The sequence below is a fragment of the Stegostoma tigrinum genome, chromosome 13 (genome assembly GCF_030684315.1).
Source record: "Stegostoma tigrinum isolate sSteTig4 chromosome 13, sSteTig4.hap1, whole genome shotgun sequence".
Classification (NCBI taxonomy): domain Eukaryota; kingdom Metazoa; phylum Chordata; class Chondrichthyes; order Orectolobiformes; family Stegostomatidae; genus Stegostoma; species Stegostoma tigrinum.
The window spans coordinates 48,933,921-48,959,668 of NC_081366.1; the positions used below are offsets into that span (position 1 = coordinate 48,933,921).

The 25,748-nt window shown below is 43.1% G+C and overlaps 1 protein-coding gene across 3 annotated transcripts in view; it reads left to right on the forward strand.

Annotated features, from left to right (window-relative positions):
• LOC125458135 (E3 ubiquitin-protein ligase TRIM8-like) overlaps positions 1-25,748 on the forward strand; it is a 75,355-nt gene that overhangs the window by 26,132 nt on the left and 23,475 nt on the right. For all 3 annotated transcript variants that reach the window (XR_009446619.1, XM_048543038.1, XM_048543039.2), the window contains exons 7-9: positions 596-732; positions 5,562-5,640; positions 9,513-9,571. Coding sequence is in view for 2 of the 3 variants with exons in the window: in XM_048543038.1 (XP_048398995.1) it covers positions 596-732; positions 5,562-5,640; positions 9,513-9,571 (275 nt within the window). In the remaining variant the exon portion in view is untranslated. The remainder of the gene's footprint in view (positions 1-595; positions 733-5,561; positions 5,641-9,512; positions 9,572-25,748) is intronic.

A 25,748-nucleotide genomic window follows, 5' to 3' on the forward strand; every position in this document is an offset into this window, starting at 1 on the left:
GAATAAAAGGAAATCCTGGAATAGGGCAGAAGAAAGGAGACATTAAATAAAAAAATGACTTGGTGGTGTAGGGCCAAAAATAATGACAATAATCAGAAAAGTAAAATCAAAAAAAAACCCCAGAGGGATATATGAACGCAAATATCAAAGCCTCACTGACGAGTCTTGAACCTTTATGTCAAATGATAATCATTCCACTTTGCAACCAAACTGACAAGTTGCTTTGGACAAACATTCTTATATTAAGTGAGATTTATCATGTTTATTTTCCCTCTGATGTTTTTACTCATTCTCGCACATTTTTTCAGCGTGCTTGAGGAAAAGGGATGGAATAATGTTGTATCATTTTTACCGTAATAACGATAAGTATACTTGTTGTATCAGGGCATTTTAACATCTATATTAATGAGGTAATTTTTTAGAAAATATAAAAACAATACCACTTGCTTTTAGAAATATATTTGTTTTAAACATTTGAAATTTGCTTAACCATAATGCACATAACAAAATCAAATGTACTTCTGAGCTTGAAGAAAATGTGATATTAATTTGAAATAATTCATTTTTAATTCTAACTGCTGCAAAACAATTTCAGAATTTCTAACAACAACACTGAAGTAGAAAAATTGAAGGTGTCCTGGAAGAAACTTGATGAAAACACGATATCAACCATTAAACAGGAGACTAAACGAATCTTTGAGATGTTAAATACGATCATTTTTGACCACCCTGGTAAGTGGTGGGTGTGGTTGGTTGAGGTCTGTCAATTTATATAAAAAAAGAAATCATTTTTAAATAAATACACAAATTATAAATTAAAAGCATATTTTAATAAATGTAATTTATAATCTCTTTAACTAGGTATCATTGGTAACACTTAACAAAGCAGACAGGCATTTAATGAAGGAGTTGACTTAGAAAATCATTTATGGATGAAATTGAATTGAGAGAATATTTAAAGAAATCAAAAGATAAATTCATATTATAATAGTGATACTAAAATAAAAACTGCAATGCAGATACAGACAGCAGGCAATAATGAATCAAAACATGAAACAAATAGTGGCAATCAGTCTGTGCCAAATGTGTTTGTGGTTTAATATTTAAGAGTAGTTACTTTATGTCTGTCTATTTAGAGAATGAGGAAAAGGTAAAAGTTTATTGTTAAAGCTGTAGAAAGGCATGCTAGAGAAGAGGAGTAAAACATATAACCAATAAAACATTTTACTCAGCTGGAAAATAGGAGAACTGGAGAAAATTAACAAATAATTTGAGGCTTTATTGGACGATGACTTGAAAATGAAATAGGGAACAGCAAAGATGAAACAGAAATTTTAGGTGAGAAGATAACTTAAAAGGTGACTAATTATTACATGGGAGTTGCAATGTTAGATATGTGCAATTGCTCGTATTTGTATAATAAAATCAATTGTGTGTTTCATGAAGTTTTAAATAATATTGGGAGCGGGTGGGAAAGGTGTATGGGAAAGGACCTGTATATGTCCAGAATATGAACCCTGAGATCAACAGGAAGCACTCGGTAGCATTAGAGGGAAGAGCAGAATAGAACAATAATAAAGGCAATGGCATTGAAATAAACACAAGGCAAGCGTTGGGTGAAGAACAGTGATAAAAAGCAAATTGTTCAGGAAAAGAAATATTTGAGAAAAAAATTCAGTACAGGAATCAAAACAACTAACAATTATCTGATCATGAAGATCTATTAAAAGAGAAAGGAGATCCATTAAATAAAGATGTAATTAATATTCAAAATAATTTGTTATTTTACTCAAGCCATTTTCCCAGAAATTGTATTGTTCTTATTGCCTTGATGGTTACAGAATCTGGCAGCTGGGGGAAATATTTGAGAAACTGAAGCAGTGTTTAGGATCTGGGGGATGCAAGACATGCCTGAAATGCATGCTTGAAGATACAACCACCCCTGCCTCATTGAAAATTAGATTTGTGGCAGGCTGTGTTAAGGCAGTTGCTGATGTAAATCAGACTCCCCAGTGCAGCTCTCTGCTAGAGCTTAGGGAAATTCAACCAGCTGCAAAGCTGACTCCCCCCACAGCCAAATCCATAATTGAAGGCAGGGGAACCTGAATTGAAGGTAGAGGAGCCTGAGCTGGCAACATGGAGTATTTATGTTGCAGACTCCTGTTCCTTCTGACTGCACAAAATATAACAATGAATAAAAATACTTAACCTACCTTCTTTTTGTGGATGGCCTCAGCTTGTGTATTCTGGAAAAAGACTGTGTTGAGCATGTGTGCAGCACAGACTTGCCTCAAATCATAAAATTCCTACAGGCAGAAGAGGCGAATTGGCCGATTGAATCCACTCCTTCTGAAGATCAACCCATTCAAACACCTCCCCCTGCCCTCCTCCAACTCTATCCCATAACCCTGCATTTACTATGGATTGTCCATCTAACATGCACATCCCTGGAGACTATATGGGGCAATTTAGCTGGGCCAATCAACATAATCCACACATCATTGGACTGTGGGAAGAAACCCGAGCACTTGGAGGAAACCTGCACCGGATGTGAGGTGCATGTGTAAACTCTACTCAGTCACCCAAGGTTGGGATTGAACCCGGTCCCTGGCACTGTGAGGCATTAGTGCAAACCACTGAGCCAACATGTCCTAAATGAGGAGGAATTTTGAGTGGGGTTCCTAAAACGTGGCATATAGCCCTGACTTGCATAATCAATATGTCTAAGACCTGTTGTGAGGTGATCTGGATACTAGAAGGTAGCAGCAGCCAATGTAAATTAGTAGGGATGAAGCATGGAATAAAGTGACTGCGATTAGACATCACTGCAAAAATCTACCAAAAGAAATGGTCAAACAAAAATCAGATTGTCCTTTGTTCCCCTTTGCTGCCCCTGCCCAATGGCACCCTTATCCTGTGAATGAATGAATAAATAAATAAATAAATAAAACTATCCTGACCTAAGTATTAGGCCATCAAAGATCAAATTCATAGCTGAACCAAGCCAGCAAACTACTTGATCAGAGGCTGGTAACTTCTGAGATGACATGTTCATTGGTTATGACATTTCTTTGGGGGGATCCAGCAGTGAGACGGTAAATAGAATAGAATCCCTAAGGTTTGGAAGCAGGCTATTTGGCCCATCAAGTCCGCACCGACTCTCTGAAGAGCATCCCACCCAGACACGCTCCCCTACCCTATCCTTAGAACCTTGCATTTCCCACAGCTAATCCACCTAGCCTGTGCAGTGCTGGACAATTTGGGCAATTTAGCGTGGCCAATCCAGCTAACCGGCACATCTTTGGATTGTGGGAGGAAACCAGAACATTTGGAAGAATTATATGCAGACATAGGGAGAATGTACAAACTCCACAAAGACAGTTATCCTGGGGTGGGATTGAACTCAGGTCCCTGGTACTGTGAGGCAGCCGTGATAACCACTGTGCCACCCAAATCACTTCTATATTCATATTGTGGGATCAGGGATGTTAGATACAGAGGGAGTGGGCTGGCTTTCAGCAGCGACACCTTGCACCTAGTCTGTATTGACTATTGTCTTCAGATTAGGGAAGCGCGAGTCCTGTCTCCAATCAGACAGGCAGGTTTTGGGAAGGTGCCCCTTCGGTCACGGAGATGATGAGTTGAGATCCTTAACTGCACATAAATTGACCACAATGTCCTTAATTGCTGGCATGTCAAGAAACATCTTGGTGTCCCCTGGAAAAGAAGTGTGCAGTGTCCATCAATTCTCTTGATATCTTTCAGGAGAGGTGGTTACCTTGGGGTGTGGAGGGTTTTTTTTCCCCCTCCAATTTTATTTTGATTTGATCCCTATCCTCCCCTATCTTCATCTTTTTGTTCACATAGGCATTGCCCCCAGGGGTTCTGCTTGTTACTGGTCACGTGGGTGTTTTTCCTGGTGGTGGACTATCAGTAAAGTTATTCAAACACCTGGTGTTTTTACTGTGTCTCGTATTTCCACACACACACACACACACACACACACACACACAGGTGCTGGAGGAAATAATGAAAGAAAACGCCCCAGTGAACTTTCTCAACCAGTTGAGTTTCTCTCCAGGTTTACTTCATCCCATTTATGTTACATCTTACTACCTCTCTCTGCGCCTGGAGAAAATTATGCCCTGAGGCTGCAACTGTTTCCAGGTCCTGAATCCGTCCCCGAGCTGAACTATGGCTTTCATGGGAGTGCCTCAACACTTGGCCTGATTGCGGGGAGGATTTTGTGTTTGGGCCCCTCAAAGTTTGAAGGCTAATCAAAGGTTTTCCAAGCTTGAAAGTTTTAGTGAGCTCTCATGGACCTTAAGAAAGGAAAATGGCATTTCAACACGGAGGCACCCTCTCTCCAACTTCTTAAAATTAAAGCTAAGAAATGGACCCTGTCTGCAGATGGGGAACCACTGTAGGAGAGACTGTCTTGATAGGGAGATCTGTGGCTGCTCCTGAACTCAGGTAAGCCAACAAGGTGGAAAGTGCTGAAATATTTCTGGAATGGGAACCTCAGGCCTACAGTCTGGTGGCCTCCATCAGGCTCTCACTTTGGTGCTTGCACTGGGGGGACTTGGAGGCAAACTGAAAAGTCCTAGTCATTCTTGTTTTTATTTGGCTCAGTGGCTTTGAATAAGCTGCCCTGGGTTGTATGGGCATGCCAGCTGACTATGCTGCATGAGTTACTGCTTGTGATGAATATTGTTGCTATTAATTTCTTTAAACATAGGAAACAACATGGTCTGCTTATTCTAGTGTAGTAGAAATTCATTTCCTGTTCAAGAGTACAAGAGTTCCTTATACCTCAAAAAATATATTGCAAGTTAGCAACTAGTTACAGGCTACATTGATATGACAGAACTTGTTATAGTGTCTAAGACAATGACCAGATGTTAGCTGTCATTCCTTCATAATCCTAAATCATTCTGCCAACCAGTCTGTGTGACATGACATGATGATGGCACTTCTTAATATTAACCCTTTCATGCCCATATGCAATGTCTGTGACTTACTGAAGGTAGGTGAATAGCTCTGCTGTCACTAACCCCACTCCCACTCCCAATCCCAACCTCCCTTTTCACTATTGACAAAAGTGGCTGAGAGATGATTTGAGCCAGAGAACCTACACATCAGCCAGTAGGGCTGTTCTTAACTCCTGGCTGTGTCCAATTTTGGCTTCAGCAAGGTCTGAAAATCCAACTCAAAGACACTTTCATACTTAGATACCAATATGAAAGGCAAAAGAGAAGTAGAAAGACAATTATTAATTTGTTGTGATGTAGGAAATGCAATTTATTGATGATGATTACTGTAACTGTAACACTGTATCCAAAAAACCTTCAAATAATAATATTTATTAAATAGAATTTAATACCTTTGGTTGTGAATTGTAGCATAGAATAAATTTTATATCCCATACAATGAAGAACAATATCTCTTAAACTAAAACTTTTTTTTTATTTACCTGAAATTTTTTGCTGTGTAAGAGCCAATGTAGTAATAGTTTGTAACTCAGGTGTAACATATATGAATCTTTAATTTTTTTTATTTAGTTCAGTCCAATGATGAAGTGGCGGAAGAAAGGTTTACAGTGGAAGATGAGAATGAGGAGGAAAATTTACCGGATACAATGTAAGTAAAATTAAAAGTTTGTAAATGTTCTTCACTACGGCAATAAGAGCTGGCCAGTCAGCTTACTGCATAATGGCAGTGTATTAGAATAATTGGGAATAATGAATTTAATGACATTAAATTCAGGACAATCGGTGGGGGGAGAAAGCACAAATGCTCAACATGCACACAGAGTAACACTAATTATGCATGGAAGCCTAGTGATTTGCCAGATTGTTTCTGTGTTCACCATCAGTTTGATAAATGCATGATCCCTTCACACAACTTGCATTATAGTTATATTTACTTAACAAACAAGAATCAAGTGAACTTCACCTTAATTTCTATAGTTTCAAAGAGTCTGCGTTCCACATTGATGCAGGCTCTGCAAGACTGCAGTCCCTATTTTAATGTTTGGTTCATCTTATGTTCTTGATCTTTGGTCACCTGATAAAGCATATTGGAGGACCTTCTAGTTAGTCTGCTGATAGGCCTGAACAGGCCCAGGAAGTGGGAGGTTGAGATTATTTGTCACAACTGTCTATCCTTCTTAAGTAAATAGAGAGGGGTGTTGGGCTGGAGAAACTAGGTGGGATGGTGATAGTGGGTAGGTAGTAGTGGGGATTGGTCAGTGAGGTGGGAGGAGCAGATAGGTGAAAGACAAGATGGACAGGTCAAGGAGGCGGGAATGAGAGGGACAGTTGGTCTTGTGATGAGGCTGGGGTTGGGGTGATTTTGAAGCTAGTAAAGTCCACGTTGAGACCATTGGGTTGTAGGTTTCTGAGGAAGAATATGAGGTGCTGCTCCTCTAGCTTCCAGGTGGTGTCGTTGTGACCATGAAGGAGGCCCAGGGTGGACATGTCATCCAGGGAGTGGGAGAGGGAGCTGAAGTGGTTCATGGCTGGGAGGTGTTGTGGTTTGTCACGAACAGAGTGCAGGTGCTTGACAAAGTCTCTGAGCCTCCGAGGAGGCCACATCAGGTACAGCGGATCCAATAGACCACATTAACAATGTGCAAGTGAACATCTTTCTGATGTGGAAGGTTTTTTAGGGCCTGGGATGGGGGTGAGGTGGGAGGTGTAGGGGCTGGTGTAGCACCTCCTGTTGTTGCAGTAAAGGTGCCGGGGGAGGTGGGACTAGTAGGGAGTGTGGAGCGGACGAGAGAGTCATGAACAGCGCGGTCACTACAGACTGCAGATAAGGGTTGGGAGGGAAATATATCCTTCATAGTGGGGTTAGATTGCAGGTGGCAGAAATGTCGGAGAATGATGCATTGAATGTAAAGGTTAATGGGGTGATACGTGAGGACAAGGGACATTCCGTCTTTGTTTTTATTGTGGGGAGGGGTGTGAGGGCAGAGGTGCAGGAAATGTTAGAGATGCGGTCAAGGGCATTTTCGACAGAGGCAAAGGAATCGGGAGTAGGGGATTGCATTCTTTCAGAAAGGCGGGTGAGACGAGGTGTACTCTAGGTAGCTTTGGGAGTCGGTGGGCTTGAAACAGATATCAGTTTCAAGGTGGTCACCAGAGATGGAGACAGAGAGGCCCACGAAGGAGAGAGAGGTGTCAGAGATGGCACAGGTGAACTTGTGGTTGGGGTGGAAGGTGCTAGTGAAGAGAATGAACTGTTCGAGCTCCTTGTGGGAGCACGAGGTGGTGCCGATACAGTCATCTATGTAACGGAAGTAGACGACGGGGATGGGCCAAAGTAGCTCTGGAAGAGGGACTGTTCCATGTATCCTACAAAGAGGCAGGCATAGCTTGTGCCCATGTGGGTTTACATGGCCACCGTCTTAGCCTATAGGAAGTATCAGACTCCACTACAAATGATATAATTCCCTCCCTACCCTTATATGCCTTCAGGAGGGACTGCTCACTCTGAAACTCCCTAGTCCGTTCCACACTCCCTACTAGACACACCGCCCCCGGCACCTTTCCCTGTAACTGCAGGAAATGCTACATCTTCCACCTCACCTCTGTCCCAGGCCCCAAAATAACTTTCCACATCAGACAAACGTTCACCTGCACATCTGCTAATGTGATCGTTTGAACCCATTGTTCCCGATGTGGCCTCCTCTACATCAGGGAAACCAAGCAGAGGCTTGGAGGCCACTTTGGAAAGCACCTAAACAAAGAAACAAAGAAACAAAGAAACCTACAGCACAGGAACAGGCCCTTCGGCCCTCCAAGCCTGCGCCGATCAAGATCCTCGGTCTAACCTGTCATCTATTTTCTAACGCTCTGTGTCCATTTGCTCCCTGCCCATCCATGTGCCTGTCCAAATATATCTTAAAAGAAGCTAACGTGTCTGCGTCTACCACCTCCACTGGCAATGCGTTCCAGGCACCTACCACCCTCTGTGTAAAGAACTTTCCACGCATATCTCCCTTAAACTTTCTTCCTCTCACTTTGAACTCATGACCCCTAGTAATTGAGTCCCCCACTCTGGGAAAAAGCTTTTTGCTATCCACCCTGTCTATAGCCATCATCATTTTGTAGACCTCAATCAGGTCCCCCCTCAATCTCCGTCTTTCTAATGAAAATAATCCTAATCTATTCAACCTCTCTTCATAGCTAGCACCGCCCATACCAGGCAACATCCTGGTGAACCTCCTCTGCACCCTCTCCAAAGCATCCACATCGTTTTGGTAATGTGGCGACCAGAACTGTACACAATACTCCAAATGTGGCCGAACCAAAGTCCTATACAACTGCAACATGACCTGCCAATTCTTGTACTCAATACCCCGCCCAACGAAGGAAAGTATGCCATATGCCTTCTTGACCACCCTATTGACCTGCGATGTCACCTTCAGGGAACAATGGACTTGAACACCCAGATCTCTCTGTTCATCAATTTTCCCCTCGGACTTTTCCATTTACTGTATAGTTCGCCCTTGAATTTGATCTTCCAAAATGCATCACCTCACATTTGCCCGGATTGAACTCCATCTGCCTAAGCTCAGTTTACGACAAATGACAACACCTCCCAGCGGCAAACCAATTCAACTCCCCCTCCCACTCCCTGGACGACACGTCCATCCTGGGCCTCCTTCAGTGGCACGATGATGCCACTCAAACTGGAGGAGCAGCCCCTCATATTCCACCTTGGGAGGCTACCGCCCAATAGTCTCAATCTAGACTTCACTAGCTTCAAAATCTCCTCACCCCTGACCTCATCCCAAGAACAGCACCTCCTCTCTCATCCCTGCCTCCTTGATCTGTCCATCTTCTCTCCCACCTATCCATTCCTCCCACCTCACTGACCAATCCCCACCACTACCTACCTGCACTCACCTATCACCTTCCCACCTATCTTCTTACTGATTAATTTCACTGCCATCAATCTCATAACCAGTGAGTTGTAGGTCATTAATAATCACTGCGTAAAAAAAATTCTCACAATTCCCATGTATCTCATCCCATTTGTCTTTTGATTTAATAGTAATCCCCAGGATGTTGTAAATGGGGGGCACAGGCTTTGTCGTGCCTTTAGCGTAAATGGAAATTGCTAGAATTTCTCATTTATCACAATAACTTCTATTATGGAGTGCAAATGTCAATGGTATTGAATAATAATTCCCAGATTTGGATAATATTTACATCCTGTTTTATTATTAAAGGGGTTGTGAATGGATGTGGGCATTGTGTAATCATCAGTGAACATAGCTACTTTGTATGCTTATGACAGAGAAGGTTTTTAATTAATTGACTGAAGGTCATTGAGATAAGGGTCTTTCAGTTATAAAACCAACATTGATTTTCGGTCAATTAAATAAGTTGTGTGTTGACACAATGTATAATGCCAGATTTTGTTAGTTAATTCTATCAAGGGTAAAATAAAATGTGCTTGACCATCTTGGGTGCTCATCAAAATATGCTTATTTAACATAGGAAACCTGTAGGAAGTGGAGACATCAGAAGAACCCAATACACATCTCTATTTTGCAAAGGTATTTATTTATAAACTAAATAGATTATCATGGCAGTTGAAGCACTAACCTTGTGAATAATTGTGAGATGTGAACGTTTTCATGTATTAAAATTTATTTCCTTGACACTAGTTACATTTCTCATGTTTGTTTAGTTCTACCTTTAGAGAATTGAAGGTCTATCAGCAATTTTTTTACAAAAAAATCAATGCTGGGACCTATCTTAAATAATCTATCAACATCATTTTAAATTTGTTAACTATGTCCTCCTGTTGACACTGAATCAAATATTGACAGAAATTCTTAGAATTTACCATTAATTAGAATGAACTGCCCAACATCTGTGAATGAATGCATCATTGCGTACTTTCACTGTAAACAGATAAGTGCAACAAAATTAAAGGTACAAACAGTCACATGTCTTTTTGAAGTCGCAAGTCTCAAGTAATTTTTCAAAAGCAAAACAAGATTTCACCAGTGCAAGAGCTGAATTGTCAGCTATAAAATAGCACAATCTAACATTGATCATGGCCATACTTTCGATAGTTCACATGACAGTTCAAAGAATTGTAAATATGTTTGCAATGTCGAGGGGTTGTCATGAATGAAAACTGCAATATATAAAAGAATGATTAACATCAGAACAAAGAAGTTACAAGACTCAGAATGTCTTCATTGTTGTGATTGAATAGGTAGAAAAAATGTCTTCGTAAGGGAGGCAAGACTTCCTCAGAGTAAATGACATTGTTTTTACTTTCCTGTATAGCAAGCATCATCTGAAATCAATATTCTACTGCCCACTTTAATTCAGTTGTTACTATTGTATTGTAAACTATTGAAATGTGTGCAATCGTTCAAATTCACACCTTTCTGTTATACTAAATTGTATCAGAGTATTTGACATCTGTATTCATACTTCAGAATTTCCAAATCAATTTTATTCCAAAGCAATTAATGGATCATTGCATGTTATTGTCTATTCAGCTTGTGAATCTTAATTTAAATCTGTTGTGTGAAATTTTGAGGCTTTTAGATGCTTGGAAAATTAATGTCAAATTATCAGGCAATGAAAATTTTAGAAAAATCATGGGAGACAAGACACCCAAGGAGCAAGTGCCATTGTAGCAAGAGGTGGTGGGAAGACTCTTTACCCATTCCAATTCCTATTGCTATTGCTGTGGGTTAGGAGTCACACATTGGCCAGACCAGGTGAGGGTGGCCGATTTCCTTCCCTGAAGGACATGAGTGAACCAGATTGGTCTTTCCTGACAATTGGCAGTGATTTCATAGTGGTCAGTAGATGCTTAATTCCAATTCCACTATCTCTGTGGTGGGATTCGATCCGAGGTCCGCAGATCATTAGCTGGTTTTCCTGGATTAATAGTCTAGCGGCAATACCACTAGGCCATTGCCTACCCCTGATCAGGTCCTAAAAGACATAGCCGCTAGACTGGGTCTGCGGCAGGTGGTGAGGGAACCAACAAGAGGGAGAAACATATTTGACTTCACCCTTACTAATCTGTCAGCTGCAGTTGTATCTGTCAGTGGCAATATCAGTAAGAGTGGCCATCGCACAGCCCTTTTGAAGACAAACTCCCACGTTCACATTGAGAGTAACTTCCATTGTGTTGTGTGGCTCTATCAGTGTGCTACACGGGACAGACTTCAAGCAACTCAAGACTGGGCATCCATGAGGCACTGTGGGCCATCAACAGCAGCATAATTGTACTCCAGCACAATCTATAACCTAATTGCCTGGCATATCTCCCACTCAACCATTACCATCAAGCCAGGGGATCAACCTTGGTTCAATGAAGAGTGTAGGAGGGCATGTCAGGAGCAGCAGCAGGCATATCTGAAGATGGGGAATCAACCTGGTGAAGCCACCAAACAGGACTACCTGCACGCCAAAGAGCAAAAGCAGCAAGTGATAGACGGAGCTAAGCGACCCCACAACCAACGGATCAGATCTAAGCTTTGTAGTCCTGCCACATCCAGTCATGAATACCGGTGGACAATTAAACAACTCACTGCAGAACGAGACTCCACAAATATTCCTATCCTCAGTGAAGGAAGAGCCCAGCACATCAGTACAAAAGATAAGGCTGAAGTGATCTTCAGCTAGAAGTGCCAAGTGGATGATCCAACTTGGCCTCAAGGTCAAACTGTCCGTGGTTGGAGTCCTAACTGGCACAGAGGAAAATGATCATGATTGTTGGAGGTCAATTACCTCAGCTCAAGGACATCTCTACAGGAGGTCCTCAGGGTAGTGTCCTAGGTCCAAGCATCTTCAGCTGTTTCATCAATGACCTTCCCTCCATCATAAGTTCAGAAGTGGGGATGTTTGCTGATGATTGCACAATGTTCAGCACCATTCATGAATCCTCAGATACCGAAGAAGTCCATGTTCAAATGCAACAAGATCTGGACAATATCCAGGCTTGGGCTGACAAATGACAAGTGACATTTGTGCTATACAAATACCAGGCTATGACCATCATCAATAAGAGACATCTAACCATCGCCCCTTGACATTCAATGGAGTTAACATCATCGAATCCCGCATTATCAACAGTCTGGGGGTTATCATTGACCAGAAACTCACTGGACTCACCACATTAACACAATGGCTACAAGAGCAGGCCAGAAGCTGGGAGTACTGTGGCGAGTAGCTCATCTCCTGACTCCTCAAAGCCAGTCCACCATCTACAAGGCACAAGTCAGGAGTGTGATAGAATACTCCTCATTTGCCTGAGTCAGTGAAGCCCCAACAACAGTCAAGAAGTGTGACACCATCCTGGACAAAACAGCCCTCTTGATTGGCACTACATCTACAAGCATCCATTCCACCCACCACCGACGCTCAGTAGCAGCAGTGTGTACTAATTATAAGATGCACTGCAGAAATTCACCAAACACCCTCAGACAGCACCTTCCAAACGCATCTGCAAGTACAAGGACAGCAGAGCCATGGGAACACCACTACCTGCAAATTCCCCTCCAAGCCACTCGCCATCCTGACTTCAAAATATTACCATTCCTTCACTGTTGCTGGGTCAAAATCATGGAATTCCCTCCCTAATGGAATTGTGGGTCAACCCATAGCAGAAGGACTGCAGCAGTTCAAGAAGGCAGCTCACCACCACCTTCTCAAGGGCTACGATGGGTGGGCAAGAAATGCTGGCCCAGCCAGTGACACCCACATCCCACAAATAAATAGAAAAAAACAATACTTCTGTGGAATAGAAGCTATGAGCCTTAAAGTCACTGAAAATACATTAGGATCACCTCAGCTGCAAGAGTCAGATCCTTATTATTGATACACCCTTATAACATAATCAGGAACTTGACTGCATGTTTTCTTTTCAAGCAGACCTACTTTCATTCTTCCTGCATTTTAGTTGTCCTCAGTCGCTTTGAGCATAATCTGAATTTAGCTTCCCCCCCACCTCTCGATACAAACCTTACTTTTCACAGGTTCATCCAACACTTTGGCCAGATCTTGTTTTGTTTGGCAAAAGTGTTATGGCCAGGTGAGGAGGTGGGAATTTATCTCTATCTTTTTTAATCTCCCTCTGTAGCTACAACAAAGATTCCTGTTCTATTGATCAAGTAGGTAAAACCTTTCCCAAATAAAATATAGCTTATTGTTTCTGGTGAAAAACATTTATGAGCTAATTATAAGATTTTCTTGAGTGAAAGAAGTCACAATTCTACTACAGGCTCACCTCAAGAAAAGTAAGATAGAAGAAACACCAGGTCTATGCTTCAGCGAATTTATATGGTGGGTCAGTTTAGCTCAGTTGGCTGGATGGTTGGATTGCAAAGCAATGCAATGCCAACAGTTGAAAACTCCACATTTTCAACTTCTCCCCTTGCCTGAGGTGGCCCTCAGTTAAGTCATCACCAGTCGTCTCTCTCTCTCTCTCTCTCTCTCTCTCTCTCTCTCTCTCTCTCTCTCTCTCTCTCAGCCCTATTGTCTGATAAGACTCTGGTGACTTGACTTGACTTGAAGTTATATGGGCCCTCACTCACAAACAAACAGTTCTGGACTGGTCAGCAGTGCAGAGCAATGACATTCAACTGGAAAAACATGAGGTAATGCTCTTAGGCGGAATAACAAGACAAGAGTGTACGCTAAACAAGACAGGAGTCTGGAAAGTACTGAAGCTCAGGAGAGGTCTCTGGTATGAATATCCACAGATCCCAACAGTTAGCTTAGTAGGTAGACATGGTGGTTAGGAAGATGTGATAATACCTAAAATGTCCATGGGGAATCATTATATAATTTCCTTGTGGAATTCATTGCGTATGAGTTCTCTTGTAATAGGCAGCAAACTGCCTAGCTGGAACTTATCACTTCAGCCCTTTAAATAATAAGACCGATCACTTCCGGATATGTAAACAAATATAAAACAGATCTATCACTTCTGGATATTAGAAGGGAAAAAAAGTGAGGTGCTGCATTTTGGAAAGGCAAATCAGGCAGGACTTGGATATTTAACAGTAAGGTCCTGGGGAGTGTTGCTGAACAATGAGGCTGAAATTGCAGGTTCAAAGTTCCTTGAAGGTAGAATCACAGGTAGATTGGATAGTGAAGAGGCATTTAGTATGCTTGCCTTTACTGGCCAGTACATCGAGTATAGGAGTTGAGAGATCATGTTGTAGCTGTACAGGATGTTGATTAGGCCACTATTGACATACTGCTTATAATTCTGGTGTCCCTGCAATAGGAAGGATGTTGTGAAACTTGAAAGCGTTCTGAAAAGATTTACAAGGATGTTGCAAGGGTTGGGCTGTTTGAGCTGTAGGGAGATGCTGATTAGGCAGGGGTTGTTTCCCTGGAGTATCGAACGCCGAAGGGTGACCTTATAGAAGTTTATAATATTATGAGTGTCATGGATAGGGTAAATAGACAAGGTCTTTTCCCTGGGGTGGTGATGTCTAAAACTAGAGGGCATAGGTTTAAGATGAGAGGGTAAAGATTTAAAAAGGGGCCTAAGGGTCAACTTTTCACGCAGAGGGTGCTGTGTATATGGAATGAGCTGCCAGAGGAAGTGGTGGAGGCTGGTACAATTACAGCATTTAAAAGGCATCTAGATGAGTATTGAATAGGAAGGGTTTAAAGGGATATGGGCCAAATGCTGGCAAATGGGAATAGATTTATTTAGGATATCTGGTCAGCCTGGACAACATGGACCAAAAAGCCTGTTTCTGTGCAGTATATTTTTATGACTCAATGGATAAGAAATAACAGAGCCATCACTTTCACGCCCGGGTGCCATTGGAGAGGGAGCATTTGGTGTCCACCAATGTTCTTGAAGCCCTTAGAGAGAGGTGGGCACTGTGAGAGATACAGTGCTTTACTTCCCACTCTTACTCCATTTTATTTTAACCCCTTCCCATTTTTTACCTATTCCTCCCTCACTGCCTTTAATGGGCTTTGCATCTGAGTTTCTAATTAGCTGCCTGGGTGTTTTACAGATGGCAGGTGATAGTTTAAAAACCGCGGTGATTTCATGGTGGGAAAGCCATTTGATTATGTGTGATAACACTTCGGCATATAAAGAAAAAGAAAGAAAATAGAATTTAAAAAAAAACAGACCCAGGAATGTGTCTGCAGAGCTGTCTGTCCTAGACGTGGACTAGCTAATATATGTCCTGAGTTGGGCTCTATTTCAGTGTTCAACAATATAAATAATGCTGCTTTCCAGCCTGGCTTCCTGAGTTATTACAGAAGGCATAGAGGATACTTGCCTTTATTAACAAAGACACAGAACTGTACAAAATGCAGGTTAGGCTACAACTGCAGTAGTTCTGGTCATATTGTATGCAAAATATAATTGGGTGGCATGGTGGCCGAGTGGTTAGCACTGCTGCCTCACAATGCTAGAGACCTGGGCTCAATTCCAGCCTTGGGCAACTGTCCGTGTGGTGCGTGCACATTCTCTCTGTATCTGTATGGGTTTCTGAAATGTGCTCTGGTTTCCTTTCAAAGTCCGAAGATGTGCCAATTAGGTGGATTGACCATGCTAAATTTCCCAAAGCGTCCAGGGATTTGTAGGTTAGTCATGGGATTGCTGGCTTACAGAGATAGTGTCGGTGGGGGCAGAAATGAGTTCTTGGTGGGATGCTCTTCGGGGAGTTGGTGGGGATTTGTTGGGCTGAATGGCCTGTTACCATACTGTAGGGATTCAATGAAACGTAGAAAGGCTTCTGAAACGGTTTGCCAGAATGTTGCCTGGATCAAGGGTCAAGGCCATGGATAGGTTGGAGCTTTTTTCCTTGGAGCAGTAAACACAGAGTAGAGGTGTGTAAGGTTTAGAGGGGCACAGATAGCGTGGATAGGAAGGCACTTTCTCCATTAGTAGAAAGGTAAATAAGACAAGAGATAGAAGGCTAAGAGTTGAGGAAAAATCATGCATTCAGAGGATGAAGGGAGCCTGGAACTCATTGCCTGAAACGTGCTTGAGTCAGAAAATGTCATCATATTTAAGCAGTATTAATATAGTTTCAGGGCTACTGGCCAAAAGCTGAAAATGAGAATTTTGTTGACTAACGCAGGCTGGAGAGCCTTGTTCTGTGCTGTAAACATTTATGAAACTACCTTTACTCTTAAATCTACAACTTTAATTTTGTTTTGAGGGCATGAGGCTCCACATTTATGAAAGTAATTTTGAGCTCCAAAGTGCTTGCTGAGTGGTAATTGTCATCTATTTTGTTGTTAACTTTCAGTGCTGTTTGCAGTAGATCTATATTTCACCCTTTAATAATAAGAGGCTGGTGGGTAATTGTACAATATTTATACCATCAGACTCTGCCATTGAAGACCACGACAGTGCTGCTGGTAAAGTATCAGGGTATCGCTTTCTGAAGAAGCATCTAGGCCTGAGACGTCAGCTTTCCTGCTCCTCTGATGTTGCTTGGCCTGCTGTGTTCATCCAGCTCTACACCTTGTTATCTCAGGGTATCACTAAAACAGCTTAAAGTTTCTACGGCTAAGTGCAGTTGTAGAAATTATTTTCAATTTCATCTTGTCTTATGCTCTTCATTGAAATTCCCACATTTCCAAAGGAAATAACTAAGCGGCATTTCACTGTTAAAGACTTTTACTGTAAGAACAAAATAAAATGAATGTAGACAAAACATTTATTCACATAAGATGCAAACTAAACAATAATTTGTTATGAAGCACATCTACTCCGTGCAACTCTTCTGCTTGATGAGTTATCTGTAAAGGTACAATAGTCGCAAAGCTATTGCTGCCTTTTCAGGAGAGGTTCACCTCTTCATATCACACCAGGTCAAAGCCTTGACAATCATTGCACTCCATCGAGTCTTTTTGGAAACAATTATCACTTCAATGAGCTTCAAACTCCCTGAGGTCATGACTGTCTTGACAATCCAGAATTCAAGCCATTCACTGGTTCCAGCAAAACTGGAAGTTTAACATTTACTCTGCCATTTCCTATTGATCAGTAAAAATCTATTACCTAGAGAGTTCTAATTCTTATTGTTGCCTGCATCTCTGGAGTAGATTTCTTTTGTTCTGTGAACGGTTGTGAGTTACTGTCGCTCAATACCTTCTTGAGATTTTCTTCTCATTGGAATCTGTCTTCATATGTGTATTCTTAGAACTACTGTGCTTACCAGGAATTCTAGTTAGACATTCTCTTCCAGAATTTTATTTCACTTTGAGCTACAGATATATTTTAAATCAAAATTATCTGAAAGTCGAGCCTTCATGAAATCTACAGAAATAAAACATGTTGTTGTTCGTGGCATTATTTATGCAGAAACATCCAGGCTGTTTATTTCCTGATTGACACACTGCTGTTGCTTTTATGTCAACGTCTTAGATTGGCAAATGTGCTCAAACATTTTGATTGCCATGCTTCACTTATTTGTTCATGTTCTCCATGCATTTCTTGATTTTTATAAAGTCAGTGAAGTGGGAAACAGAAGCGATTATGGAGTTTAATCTCAACAGGAATTCAAATGTAGAGAAAGGTTGATTTCCAGCTGCATCAGTACACAGTATTGTGGTTGGTGATCTACATTGACTTCTGGTTCACCATTGCTTTGATTTTAAAATTTATAATGCTTGTTTTCAAATCCATTTATGGCCCCACCTCATTCCATTTCTGTAACCTCCATTCCTCCAATTTTCAGGAGATTGCTGCACTTCTCCATCTCTGCCCTCTTGTACCCTCTTAATTTACATAGTTCTGTTGGTTGCTGAACAATCATTACTGAGATACTAAGTTCTTGAATTCACTTCCTATATCTTGTTCGACCATTTGACCATTTGAACGTTTGTAAATGTTCGACCATATTTGAAACACTGCGTACAGTTCTGGTCGCCACATTACCAAAAGGATGTGGATGCTTTGGAGAAGGTGCAGAGGAGGTTCACTGGAATGTTGCCTGGTACAGAGGGCGCTAGCTATGAAGAGAGGTTGAGTAGATTAGGATTATTTACATTAGAAAGACGGAAGTTGAGGGGAGCCCTGATTGAGATCTACGAAATCATGAGAGGCATAAACAGGGTGGATAGCAAGAAGCTTTTTCCCAGTGTGGGGGATTCAATTACTAGGGGTCACGATTTCAAGGTGAGAGAAGGAAAGTTTACAGGAGATATGCGTGGAAAGTTCTTTACCACCTCCGCCGGCAACGTGCCCCAGGCACCCACCACCATCTGTGTAGAGGCAGGCACGATAGCGTCATTTAAGATGTATCTAGACAGATGAATGGGCAGTGAGCAGAAGAATAGAGATCCTTGGAAAATAGGCGACAGATTTAGGTAGAGGATTTGGATCGGTGCAGGCTTGGAGGGCCAAAGGGCCCGTTCCTGTGCTGTAATTTTCTTTGTTCTTTGTCCTTTATTCTTTGTCCTTTGTTCTATCTTTGTGTATTTACTTATCCTGTTAAATCTAAAGCAGCTCCATATAAAATTTTGTTGCTAACAGAGCTTTGAACTAACCTTGAGATATTTTATTACATTAGAGGTGCTTTTATGAAAATAAGGGACTAAAAATCAGTTTACCCACTCTGAATTATTACCTGCTAGTGGTTCTGTTGGGCCTGGGCAGTCCATGTTGCTGGCTGTATCTACACTCAGCAGGGGGTCAAAAAACATTGTACTGAAGGCAGGTTTCTGTTACTAGATGCAGCCTGTCCCTCTTAATGCAAAACTGTACTGAATAATATTTCTGTTGTTTAAAACAAAAAAGCCAACAAAGTGTTAGCAAGTCTGGGACTTCTTACATCATCTCAGGCCAACCTTGTACAATGTCTTCAGTCGTGGATCATTTGCTGTTTTATTTGGTTACACTTCTGTTAACCAAAACTCATCAGATTAACATTATTTCTGACCCAATCAGACAAAAAGGCAGTTAGGCATTTTCTACACCTGGACAGGAGCCTCCCGTTACGAAACAGGAGAGAGCTGTCCAGGAATCCTCTCAGCTGGCAGTAAAGTAGGTGGTGACCAAACTGGGGGACAGGGGCTGGGGTCATATCATGAGGTGGAGTGCAATGTCAAGGAGGATGGTATTCAAAAGGGGGTTAGGGGACAGGACTGATGGGGGTCGACTTATGTTGGGATGAAAGAATAGACAGAATCAGGTTTTGAGATAATAAAATGTGAGGCTGGATGAATACAGCAGGCCAAGCAGCATCTCAGGAGCACAAAAGCTGACGTTTCGGGCCTAGACCCTTCATCAGAGAGGGGGATGGGGAGAGGGAACTGGAATAAATAGGGAGAGAGGGGGAGGCGGACCGAAGATGGAGAGTAAAGAAGATAGGTGGAGAGAGTATAGGTGGGGAGGTAGGGAGGGGATAGGTCAGTCCAGGGAAGACGGACAGGTCAAGGAGGTAGGATGAGGTTAGTAGGTAGATGGGGGTGCGGCTTGGGGTGGGAGGAAGGGATGGGTGAGAGGAAGAACCGGTTAGGGAGGCAGAGACAGGTTGGACTGGTTTTGGGATGCAGTGGGTGGGGGGGAAGAGCTGGGCTGGTTGTGTGGTGCAGTGGGGGGAGGGGACGAACTGGGCTGGTTTAGGGATGCAGTAGGGGAAGGGGAGATTTTGAAACTGGTGAAGTCCACATTGATACCATATGGCTGCAGGGTTCCCAGGCGGAATATGAGTTGCTGTTCCTGCAACCTTCGGGTGGCATCATTGTGGCAGTGCAGGAGGCCCATGATGGACATGTCATCTAGAGAATGGGAGGGGGAGTGGAAATGGTTCCCAACCTTCAGTTCACCTGGGCCATCTCCAGCACATCCCTCACCTTCCTGGACCTCTCAGCCTCCATCTCAGGCAACTAGCTTGTAACTGATGTCCATTTCAAGCCCACCGACTCCCACAGCTACTTAGAATACACCTCCTCCCACCCACCCTCCTGCAAAAATTCCATTCCCTATTCCCAATTCCTCCGCCTCCACCGCATCTGCTCCCACGATAAGACATTCCACTCCCGCACATCCCAGATGTCCAAGTTCTTCAATGACCGCAACTTTCCCCCCATAGTGATCGAGAACGCCCTTGACCACGTCTCCCGTAATGGATCCCTCACACCCCGCCACCGCCACAACTGCCCTAAGAGGATCCCCCTCGTTCTCACACACCACCCTACCAACCTCAGGATACAACGCATCATCCTCCAACACTTCCGCCATCTATAATCTGACCCCACCACCCACGACATTTTTCCATCCCCACCCCTGTCTGCTTTCCGGAGAGACCACTCTCTCCGTGACTCCCTTGTTCGCTCCACACTGCCCTCCAACCCCACCACACCCGGCACCTTCCCCTGCAACCGCAGGAAATGCTACACTTGCCCCCACACCTCCTCCCTCACTCCTATCGCAGGCCCCAAGATGACATTCCACATTAAGCAGAGGTTCACCTGCACATCTGCCAATGTGGTATACTGCATCCACTGTACCTGGTGTGGCTTCCTCTACATTGGGGAAACCAAGCGGAGGCTTGGAGACCGCTTTGCAGAACACCTCCGCTCAGTTCGCAACAAACAACTGCACCTCCCAGTTGCGAACCATTTCCACTCCCCCTCCCATTCTCTAGCTGACATGTCCATCATGGGCCACCTGCACTGCCACAATGATGCCACCCGAAGGTTGCAGGAACAGCAACTCATTCCGCCTGGGAACCCTGCAGCCATATGGTATCAATGTGGACTTCACCAGTTTCAAAATCTCCCCTTCCCCTACTGCATCCCTAAACCAGCCCAGTTCGTCCCCTCCCCCCACTGCACCACACAACCAGCCCAGCTCTTCCCCCCCACCCACTGCATCCCAAAACCAGTCCAACCTGTCTCTGCCTCCCTAACCGGTTCTTCCTCTCACCTATCCCTTCCTCCCACCACAAGCCGCACCCCCATCTACCTACTAACCTCATCCCACCTCCTTGACCTGTCCGTCTTCCCTGGACTGACCTATCCCCTCCCTACCTCCCCACCTATACTCTCTGCACCTATCTTCTTTTCTCTCCATCTTCGGTCCGCCTCCCCCTCTCTCCCTATTTATTCCAGAACCCTCACCCCATCCCCCTCTCTGATGAAGGGTCCAGGCCCGAAACGTCAGCTTTTGTGCTCCTGAGATGCTGCTTGGCCTGCTGTGTTCATCCAGCCTCACATTTTATTATCTTGGAATTCTCCAGCATCTGCAGTTCCCATTATCTCAGAATCAGGTTTTGGACTGGTTGTAGTTGGGAAACAGTAAATTATAGTCAGTGATGAGTTGGGGGTCCAAGTTAATTGTTACCCAGGAGTTGAAGCCAGTTTTAATTTTTTAACCATTCCTGGAAATCAATTGTGATTAAATGATTTGGAGCCCTTCTAATTCTGACTTTAAGGTGCTTTTTCAGATGGCTCCAGATACAGGTGAAAGATCCACAGGAATTTTCAATATGAAGGGCAATTCCCTTGGAGCAGCTGCATTGAGTTTGCTAAAAGAATCCAAACAATTACCTCTGTTTAATCTGCTGCAGTGACTGTTTGACCATCGGAATATCTGGGCCATTGCTATATTTGCACCAGAGGCACATAGCCATAAAATGAACACGGTGCTTAGCAAGGGAATCTGTGCAATGACCAAGGGACAATGATATTGAGAAGATTATCAATTTGTGTAGAATATGCTAGAGTAATCAACAACACTTACATGCAGAGTCATAACACCCTCACAATATTTCATTTGTTTTTATGTGAGTACTGAGCTCTGCATTTCTACCCAGGAATTCTGATCCTGACTCTATCAACAGTGGATGGTTAGTGGATAACTGGGACCTGACAGGAGGTGGGGTAGGAGGTTGCAAAGTCCATGGCAGGCAGGAGGGAGTGTAAATTGGGGTTTGGGGTCTCAGGGATCTAATGTGGCAGGAGAGAGGCTGCATGGGAAGTTGAGGCCTCAGCTTAAGTAAACCAGGAAGGTAGAGTAACAATTACTGAAATCAGCACAGTTCATCTTGAGTGGAAGGTAGTCAGGGGAAGTCAAACCATGCCCCATTTTTCAGTAGTCAGCGTGCCATGTTTTGCGATTTAAATGACCAGCAAAACAGCCAGACACCTTGACAAGTGATGTGAAAAGTAAGGTAGGTGTGGGGTTACGGAGGCAGTTGGTAAGCAGATAAGTAATGTGTAAGGGTTTAAGTAGAGTTTCCCTGACTGGGCACCTTGATCATGTAATGGCGATATGTTCTTGTAGCAACTGTGGCAATGGACCAAATATTCTAATAGTCAAATAGTCATTGTAGCAGAGTAGACTGGAATTGTAAATGAGAGCCACACAGAAATCCCACCATACAGTTGGAGAATTAGGAGCATTCTGATTTGCATGTGTAATAAAGTAGCAGTTAGTTAAGGTGCCAGGGATCAGGTAAGTCTGGTGCCAGGCAAGTGATGCAGTACATAGAGTAGGTTAGCAGAAGTGGTGGAACCAGGCCTGGCAGGACAGAGGGTTTGCCAGTGAGAGGATGGGCAGGGAATTACCAGTGGCATAGAGGGTATTAGTGCCCAGGGGTTCTCAAAGATAGTGAGGAGGGTATGGAAAGCAGCAGAAGGGAGAATTGGCCTGGTGGACAAGGCAGGGTTGCCAGCTGGATGAGCAGGGTGTTCGTTCCTTGGCTTCAGGCCACCAATGGATGGTTAGTGAATAACTAGGACCTGACAGGAGATTGGGTGGGGCGGGTGGGGGAGGGTGGGGGAGGTGTGGTGGTTGGTGGCAAAGTCCATGGCAGGCAAGAGGGAGTGTGGAGTTGGGTTTGGGGTCCCAGGGATCTAATGTGGCAGGAGAGAAGGTGCATGGAAAGTTGTGACCTCAGCTTATGTAAACCAGAGAGGTAGAGTTACTATTAACTGAAGTAGTTCCGTCCAAATTCTCTAACATTAAGCTTTTTTTCAGTATGTTCTGGACACAGGGAATTGTTCGTCGGAAAGTTTAATTTTCCCAGCAATTCCCAGAAGTTCTGCTGGTCCCGACACGCAATTACAGTCTGTGCTGCTCATACAGCTGTCTGGTCATCAGAATATCTGGGCCATGAAGTACAATAATCAGTTTGTTTGGTAAATCCAAAGATATTTTTCCCAAACAATAGAACGTAATATGCTGGTAGACCTTTTCGGGAAATATATGGTAACTGCGGCAGAAATCATGTCATTTCCCCAGATACAATGGTCTTATTGAATGAATTGTCAAAGCGCATGAAGTGCAGAGATACAAAACATGATCTCTGTATTGTCACATCACACTTTGAAGACATGGAGTTGCCATCACCAGTGAAAATCAGATCCCCAGTCAAACTCTTGTAAGCAAACAAACGTGTGAGTAAATGATGTTTAATTCTTATGAGTGTTTGTTGATGGAGGGAGCCCGAGTTTCTATAGTCTAAAACTTAATACTGAACGATTTAACAAAGGATGGAAATGCAGGAGACCTTGATGCCTATAAATGCAAGATGTGGACTATAATGGATCCTTGCTCCACGCAGGAGCAGTATTTGCCCACTGTATTGGAGGAGATCTCTGCACCGAAATTGTCAGTTCCATGCTCACCAATATTGAGATCATGTGCTGTGGAGTCTGTGATCTCAATGCTATAGTCTTCCTTCAAAATTATTTAAGCTGTCATAATTACAGACCTTCCTCCAATTTATTCACAATACAAATGTCAGTCAGGAAGTAATGAGGACTGTGGACACTGGAGATCTGAAAAATTAAACTAAATGTGCTAGAGAAACTCAATAGGTCTGGTAGCATCTGTAGAGAGAAAAACAAAATCATAACCAGTGACCTTTCATCAGAATTTATTCAGGATTGAAACATTATATATAATGCGTATATAATTTCCTCAGCTTCTGTTATTTTTCTTTATTCCCTTTATGGGATGTGAAATGGACTATCTGGGCCAGCATTTATTCCTCATCTTCAGTTGCCTTAAGAAGGTGATGGTGGCTCCCTTCTTGAAGCACTGCATCCCATTTGCTGTGTGTGGATCTACAGTTCTGTTAGGGTGAGAATTTCAGGCTTTTGACCCAGCAACACTGCAGGAATGGCAATATATTTCCAGATCAGGACAATGATTGGTTTATGGGGACCCTTCAGGTGGTGGTGTTCCCTTGTATCTGCTGTCCTTGGCTTTCTAGGATGGTATGGTCATGAGTTCAGAAGGTGTTGTCTAAGGAGTCTTGGAGAATTTCTGCAGTGCGTCTTGAAAGTGGTACATGCTGCTGCTATTTTGCATTGGTATTGGAGGGAGTGAATGCTGATGGATGTGGTGCCATTCAAGTGGGCTGCTTTGTCCTGGATTGCTTTAAGCGTCTTGAATGTTGTTCAATCTGCATGACAAGGGAAGTGATGAGTATTCCATCATAGTGTTGACTTGTCCCTTTTAGAAGGCTTTGGGAAGTTACTTTCTGTTTGCCTTCCTAGCCTCTGACCTGTTCCTGTAGCTACTGTATTTATAAAGCTAGTCTGGGATGCTGAAAACTGGCTATTCATTGCCACTGAGGGATAATGGTAGATTGTTAGATTCTCCCTTGTTGGAGGAGGTCATTGCCTGGCACTTGTATGATGCAAATATTAATTGCTAACTGTCAGCTCAACTCTGGATTAGATTCTGGTCTTGCTACTTTTGGACATAGACTGCCTCACTTTCAGAGAGTCATGAATGATGCTGAACATTATGAAATTATCAGTGATCATGTTCATTTCTGACCTGGGAGGGATGAAGCAGATTAAGATGGTTGGGCCTGGGTACCCTGAGGAGGTCCTGCAGAGATGTCCTGGTGCTGATATGACGATCTCCACCTACCAAGCTATCTTTGGATGTGCTATTAGAGAGTTCTCCCTCTGATTCCCATGGTTCCCACTTTTGATAGGGCTCTTTGATGCTACAATCAGTCAAAAGTAGCCTTGAGGTCAAAGGCAGTGACTTTCTTCTCCTCTTGGAATTTAGCTTTTGTTTCCATGTTTGAACCAATCCTGTAAAGAGGCAAGAGTTGAGTGGCCCTAGCAGAACCCAAACTGAATGTTTGTCAGCAAGTTATTGCTGAACAGGCACTGCTTGACAGCACCACTGATGACTCCTTCCATCGCTTCACTGACAATCAAGAGTAGACTGATGAGGCAGTAATTGGCCAGGTTGGATCTGTGTGCATTGTGTGGAAGACATAGCTGGACAAATTTCCACAATCCGGGAATATGGCAGTTCTACTTTTTCTTTTGCTGGCAGTTTTATAGCTCTGCTGGAAAATCTTGGTTAAGGACATGACCAGTCTGGAACACAGGCCTTCATTACTATTACTGAAATCTTGTCAGTGCCTATTGCTTTTGCAGTATCCCACGCCTCCAGCTGTTTCTTGACACCATATATAGTGAACCGAATTGGCTGAAGGCTGGCATCTGTGATACTGGGGGCCTCTGGACAAAGCCAAGATGGATCATCCACTTGGTACTTCTGGCTACAGATTCCTGTGAAGTATTTAGCCTTTTCTTTGCACTGATACGCTGGGGCCCTCAATCATTACAGATGGAAGATCTGTGCCATCCCCTCTTTCAGTGTGTTGTTTAATTATCCACCCGAACTCATGATGGGATATGACAGAATTGCAGAGTTTAGATATGATCTGCTCATTGTGCGATTTCTTATTTCTGTTTATCACTTGCAGCTTATGCTGATCG